A 7,034-nucleotide genomic window follows, 5' to 3' on the forward strand; every position below is an offset into this window, starting at 1 on the left:
CCCATTTTATAGAGGATGAGACTAAGAGCCCTGGAGGGACCTCAGTAAAGGTCTGATGAGGGATTAGCATTTATCTCTCCTGCTTAGTGCAGCACACTATACTGTAACTGACAGATCCTTAGGAATTACTTCCTTCCTCATTTTACAGATGAGTGAACTGAAGCCAAGAAAGAGGAGGGGATTTACCCCATGGTCACTCAGTATTACCTGGCCCAAAGCCAAGACTCCTGACCAGTCACTAACCTGCTTCACTAAGATGGATGAAGCAAATGGGAACAGTAGAGGGTCAGAATTCAACAAGTGCCTACTGTATGCCAAGCCTTAAGTGAGCCGCTGGTCATACAAAACACCAAAAAGTCATGAGCCTTTCCTTGCAGGGAGGTGAGGCAGTACCATGGACAGTGCCGGAGCTAGGAGACCTGGGTTTGAATCCCAATTCTGCTTCCCACTGCCCCTGCAATTGGGACAGAGCTCTTCCTTTTCTGAGCCTTTGTTTCTACATTGGAAGGTAAGGGGATGGTCTGGGTAGGAGCTCTCCAGTGAACAGGACCAACCCCCAGGCCAGATCCTGACCCACGCCAGGCTCTTCTGGGCTGGAAAGGCTGGATGGATTTCCAGCTGACCCCATGTGATTAATGCCCTTATTTTTAAAGGAGATGGTTTGGGACAATGGATGCTGGAAAAAGCACTGTCTTTATTTTCAGAGGAATTGGATTCAAATCCTGCCTTAGACAATAATTAGCTATAAAGCCTTGGACAAGTCATGTCACTCCTGTGCCTTGACTTACCCAGCTGTAGAGCTGTCACACTCCATGGCCTCGATGATGGCCTGCCTCCCCTTGGGTGTTTCAGTTTGAGCAGTGCTAGGCAATGTGCCCTCTTATACCATGCATCTGGATGGCTTGTCTGGGACCCTTGGGGACCAGAGTTCTCTAGGAAGAATGTGCCCAGATGACCCAAGGATTCCTTCTTTTGTAGGGGAAGCTGAAAGTTCATTTTTTAAAATGTGACCAGAGGGTAAACGGCTGATTCCCCATCAGCCTCAACTCTCCAGGAACGATCCATTTGGATTACTCTAGCAATGCAGCAATCCATTGGAGAAAGTTTCTATCCCAAGCCGTTTTGTTACTCCCTTGAAGGTAAGAGGTTGACCCAAAGTCTCAAGTCCCTGTTGGAAGACCCCACATATCTTGGAAATTCATCTGGCTAGATGGAGGTGGGAGGGACAATTTCTTCCCATCTGCTCCCTTTTCTTTTATCTATATTTGCTGTCCTTAGGAGTTGTTTTCGAAGTTCAACTTAACACAGTTTGAGCTATGAGAATTTTGAAAATTTGAATTTGTTCAGCTGCACACTGGGAGAAGAGGGCTGTGAGCTCTAGGCTCCCCCAATTATGAGAAATGACCACTTTCACCAGATTTAATTTGGGGAATGTCTAAAAATTGGGCATTTTAGACTTTGTGGGACCCATGGCATGGAGGGGGGTGAGGAAAGGGCAGTCAATCAAGGACTGTGCCTAATGGACAATTGTTGTGCCCCTCCCCAAATTGCCTGGATTGGGGGTAGGGCACCCCATTTGATTTGAGGGAGACCATCAGGGATTAGCACAGGGATCACCAGTCAATTTGAAGGGTTCTTCCAAAAACTTAATGAGAGCATGGGACATAAGGCATTGTCTGGAGGCAGGTGAAAGACTGCTCCCGAAAAGAGTGAGAGGGTGAGTGTGCCCTCTGGTACCAGATGACTTGGTTTTTAGAGACAGGAGTTGCCTCTTGATGACTGGTTGACTGAGAACTACCCGCCCATTCCAGTGGTTTGTGACTGCAAGAAGCAAGAACTAGGTCAGCTCTTTCCTTTAGCCAAAAAAACATTTATTAAGTGCCTACCATGTGCCAGGAACTGTGCTGAGGAAAGATAATCCTTGCCCTCAAGGAGCTTACAGTCTAACGGGAAAAACAACATAGGGAAGAAAACTGAAAAGAGAGGGTGTGGGGTGATGTTGTGAAGAGAGGAGAGGACAAGGGAAGGAATCAAAGAAAGAAAAAAATGAACAGGTGCTCTGCAGGAGAGGAGGAGATGTTAACCTTGTTCCCTTTCTTTGCCCTCTGGACAGAGGGGGGAAACGATGTCTTTTCTCTCTCTTTTCTCTCCAACACTTCCCCTTTCTTCTTCCCCCCTTTTTTCCCCTTCTGAAGCATTAAAGAGGCAAGGAGGGGATTTACCAGCTGGGCTATAGCAGACGCACACAGGGCAGCAGGAGACACCTGCTCCTGTACCAGCTGGCGGGAAAGCTTTTTGACCGTGTCCCTGCTCCCAGGCTCTCCTGGGAATTTCCTGCAGCCACTTGTTCCTTAAAGAAAAAAAGGGAGTGGAGTACCCCCACTTGATTCTGACGCAGTGTCTCCCTTAGGGAGCAAAAACGTGAAGTGCTTGGATAAGCACCTCGGGCAAGAAGAGGTTAGCTTGTTCAGGGCACACACACACACACACACGCACACAATATGTGTGTGCGTGCACTCGCAGGGGGAGTCTCAGACGACAAAGTGACTGCTAATCAGTCAGTTGATAAACATTTATTTAATGCTTACTATATTCTGCTCCTTTTTGCACCCTCTGTTCTTAGCACAATGCCTGAAGCATTGCGGGCATTTAATAAATATTTATTGACTATTGGTTAAGAGTTCAAGATACAAATAGGAGAAAAGAAAGACAGTTCCTGCTCTCCAGGAGCTTGCAATCTAACCTGGAATTCAACCCACACAAGAAAGCTGAAAAGGGTCGAGAGGAGAGAAAGGAAGGTTCCTTCTAACTCCTATGCTTAGCCCATTCCTCTCATAGGATGGAAGCTTCCCAAAGGCAAAGAGGATTTTGGGGGTTTGTTTTCATATCCCTGGTGTCTAGCACATCTCCTAATACTTAAATGGCTCTGTGTTTTTAAAAGATGTAAAACGATTGTCACAACAAAGAGACTAAAAGATTCCTCAAAAGATTTCACTTGGCAAACACTTGACTTGCCTAGAAGAGAGAGATGGAAACCAGGGGCAACATAGTTTAGAATATCGCCTGGTTTGTTCAGTCTTAAGAAGAAAGAGGATGCGAGGTTCTGAGCAGTGGAAGCAGCTACCCTCATGAGTTTAAGCTAAGTTAGCCCTGTCCTTTCAGACTTTTGTTCTGAGCCCCTTTGAGTCACACCCAAGGCCAGAGATTTGAGAGGTGTGATCGATAAGGATCATTCTGGCTCCATAGCCCTCCCCCAAGCTAGGGTGTTGTAGGTGTGAGCTTTCTGACACTGATGATAGCTAGGATGTATATGATGTCTAACAGATCCTTTCCTTTCAGGCAGTTGGTGATACAGGGCATAGAGTGTCTGGCCTGGAGTCGAGTTCAAATCTGACCTCAGACATTTGTTAGCTGTGGGACCCTGGGGGAGCCACTTGACTCTGCTTGCCTCAGTTTCCTCAGCTATAAAATGAGCTGGAGAAGGAAATGACAAGCCACTCCAGTTTCTCTGCCAAGAAAATTCCAAATGAGGTAACAAAGAGTCAGACATGACTGAACAACAACAAAATACCAGCTACTTTAAAATATTATCCTATTTTCTCCTTTCAACATGGTAGGGGGTAGGTGATATTATTATCCCCATTTTACAGTTGAGAAAACTGAGGAAGACAGAAGTTAAGTGACTTACCCATAGTCAGTATGTGAGGATAGATTTGAACTCAGATCTTCCTGACTTCACTTTATTAAACAATCATTGAATCAGGATTAAGGATTTTCCTTTCCTATTTCCTCATTCTCTGCTAGGTTCAATGGGACTCTGAAGAAGAGGGCTGACAATGAAACTGGATTTAACATTTTCCTCAAACTTGTTCAGACCCTACCCAACTTGTTCTACTCAGGCTTGGGTGGGGGGTAGACCTTTTGTCTAGGTTGCCCTGGGAGTAAGAGTGGCATAATCAGTTCCTGATTATATTGGTCGGCCTCTCATTATAATATTCATTCTTTTCATTAATTGTTCACCAATCAGAGCTGACTGCCAACTGTGAGGGACACCTGCTCTTCCAACAGCTTATAAGCACCAAGAGGCCGCCATCCTCTTCCTTTGGTTCTTGAGAGATGGCCAGATAACCATCCTTTATTTGCTAGCCACCCTTAAGAAAAGGATTAGTTACCCAGGAATGAAGCTCCTCCGAGCCTCTGTGGGAGGGACAAATGTACGCGGAAACTCGGGCCATGTAACAAAACTGGACCGCAGCACAAGTTTGGGGCTCGGACGTGAGTTCAGCGTGCCGTCCGTCAACCGGGAGTCTGTCCCCTTAAGCTGCCACTGCCCGGCGCATTCAGGGCCCCTGGGAAAGCCCTCCCGCGTGGAGGCGTGGGCTCGAGAGAAGTCGGCTCCCACGGGATGACCGATCCAACGCCACAGAGCCTGATTTAGTCTGGGGATTGCCTCAGCGGGCTCGGAAGGAGGCTCGCTTCGGGACTGCTGCACTCACTTTCAGGTAATCAGAGCCCTCTTTTTCTGCTGTGGTTCCCTTGTCTCCAGTGTGATCAAGCACCCTGACAGCAGGGCCTGGCTTACTTTCTTTTTACCTCTGTATTCTGGGCACTTAGCGCGGGGTTGGGCACATAGTAAATACTTAATTGGTGCTCCCATGATGGGCCCACAGCAGGCACTTAACCTGTGCTCCTTGGCTGTGCATACAGTGAGTGCTTAATGAATGCTCCTTGGCTGGGCAGACAGTGGGTGCTTAATGAATGCTCCTTGGCTGGGCCCACGGCAGGCACTTAACCCGTGCTCCTAGACCGGGCTCCTCCTCAGCGGCTGCATTTGAGGCGGAGGCGGAGGCGGAGGCGGAGGCGGAGGCCGGAGCCTCCCTCCTCTCCCCCTCCGGCCGGCCGCGGACGCCGAGCCCAGCTGGCACTCTCAGCTCTGGCCGGCTTGAATTTTTGTTCCCCCAGGGGAACCTTGAGAGGGCTGCCCTGCGGCCTCTGCTCCGCCTGGGGGCGCCCGAGAGCTCTCCGCCTGCGCTTCCCGGCCCGGCGGCGGGGGGCGGGGTGCGGGCGGCCCAGGGCTGGCGGCGATTGGCGGCGGGCGGCTGCGGGGGCGGGCCTTGGGGCGGGCTCCGGGCCCCGGCTCGGACAATGAGCAGCCATAGACGGGAGAGCGGCGCTGGGTGAGGGGCCCGGATTGAGGACGTTCCCCCCGCCGGGGTCCGGAGACTCTATGGTGGCGGGGAGGACCCGGGCTGGGCGACTGCAGGTAGGCGGCACGCGGGCGGCGGCCCCGGGCCGGCCCGGAGCGGAAGGGGCTGGGCCGTGCCGGAGGGGCGGGGGTCGGGCCGGGCGGCGGCCGGGCCGGGCCGGGCCGGGCCTCGCCGCGCTGACCCTGCTCTCCGGCCCCCGCCAGGCAGGACCATGGCCCTGAAGGCCGAGCCCGCGCCGCTGGACTGCATCCAGGTGACGCTCAAGTGCGAGGACGTGGAGGAGGTGCGAGTGGAGGACGACGGGGACGAGGGCGAGGAGCGGGGGCCCCGCGCCCAGACGCCCCCGGGACGCTGGCCCCCGCCGCCGCCGCGCCGCCGTCGCGCCCTGCCACCCGCCGGGCCCCCGGCCGAGCCCGCCATCCCCATCCCGGCGGCGCTGCGGGAGCCGGTGCTGCGAGGTGAGGCCGCGGGCGCGCGGGGCCGGGGAGGGCCCGGCCGGCCCGGGAGGGGAGGAGGCTGCAGCGAGCGGGGCTTGGAGGCGCGCCGCTCCCTCCCCTTCCTCCGCTGCTCGGGCTCCCCCCCCCACCCCGCCGCCGTGGTCCTTCCACGCGTGTGCATGATCGTGTGTGCATCGTGTGCAGGTGCTGTGTGTGCGGGGGAGAGGGGGACCCCGGAAGCCGGGCCCCGCCCCCAGGGTCTGTCTTTATGTAACTGCGCACATGCATGTGCACTCGTGTCATTACACGCGCATTCAGTGTATCTGTGCTTGTATCTGCTGCTGTCCGGCTGTTTTCAGCATGCCCCCTCCCCGTGACCCCGTTGGGGGTGTCTCGGGTTTGCATTTCCTCCTCCAGCTCATTTTACAGATGAGGAAACTGAGGCAAACAGGGAAGTGACTTGCCTAGGGTCACACAGCTAGGAGGTGTCTGACACCAAGCCTAGCGCTCTGTGGCACCGCCTGGCTGCCCACAGAGCCGCGCGTCTCTATGTGCACTGCAGTGTGCGGTGTGTCTACACTAGTGTGGCCGACAGGTGTGGGTGTGGTCACCTGCCTCTGCTCTCCATGGGGGGCCGGCACCCAGCTTCATAGGTGTGTGTACCGCTTTACCCCTGTATGCGTGCATTCCCGTGTACGGAAACGCGCGTGCACACACAGATCGCGATCTGCAGGTCCATGCTGCTGTGTGGTGTGTGATTCTGTTACACGCGTGTGTATCCCGCAGACACATGTGCACGCATGGGACATCTGAAGGCTGGGGTCCACCACGGTCACCGGGAGGGAGGGGGCTGAAGGGAGCTGGGCAGGACTGGCCTGGGGGGACCTGGGGTTTGGTTATAAATGAATGAGAAAGACCAGCCAAGTGCCTACTGTGTGCAGCCTTCTGGAGGGTTGGGGGGCCTGGGGATGGACATACCAAAGGGATTCCATGGGGGAAGACCTTCCATGGGGGGGTGGGGCAGCTCTGGTGGGGCTGTGGCTTCCCCTCCCCCTTCCCTCTTCCTCCCCCTTTCCTCCTTTTGCATTCCCTCCTCTCTTGCTTCCTTCCTTTTCCCCTCCCCCTTCCCCCTTCCTCCTTTCCCTCTTCTCTCCTTTTCCCTTCCCTCTACTCTTCCTCCTTTCTCTTTCCCTCCCCCTTCTCTCTTCTTCCTCCTCCCCCTTCCCTTTATCTCCCCCTCTTCCTTCCTCCTCCCCTCCCCCTTCCCTCTTGCTCCTGTCCCCCTTCCTTCCTTTTCCTTTTTCTCCTTCCTCTTTCCCTCCCCCTCCCCCTTCCTTCCTCTTCCCCTCCCCCTTCCCTCCTCTTCCCCTCCCCTCCCCTCTTCCTCCCC

At 54.1% G+C, this 7,034-nt stretch overlaps 1 protein-coding gene across 1 annotated transcript in view; it reads left to right on the forward strand.

Annotated features, from left to right (window-relative positions):
• The first annotated feature begins 5,121 nt into the window (after positions 1–5,121).
• Positions 5,122–7,034, forward strand: part of SPINDOC (spindlin interactor and repressor of chromatin binding) — an 8,932-nt gene continuing 7,019 nt past the window's right edge. Inside the window, exons 1-2 of the mRNA XM_069066198.1 lie at positions 5,122–5,263; positions 5,411–5,665. Of these exons, the coding sequence (XP_068922299.1) occupies positions 5,419–5,665 (247 nt within the window). The 5' untranslated portion in view covers positions 5,122–5,263; positions 5,411–5,418. The remainder of the gene's footprint in view (positions 5,264–5,410; positions 5,666–7,034) is intronic.

Source organism: Petaurus breviceps, unplaced genomic scaffold, assembly GCF_028583685.1.
Source record: "Petaurus breviceps papuanus isolate PSGF00001 unplaced genomic scaffold, PetGlider_PUasm1.0 90721, whole genome shotgun sequence".
Taxonomy (NCBI): Eukaryota; Metazoa; Chordata; class Mammalia; order Diprotodontia; family Petauridae; genus Petaurus; species Petaurus breviceps.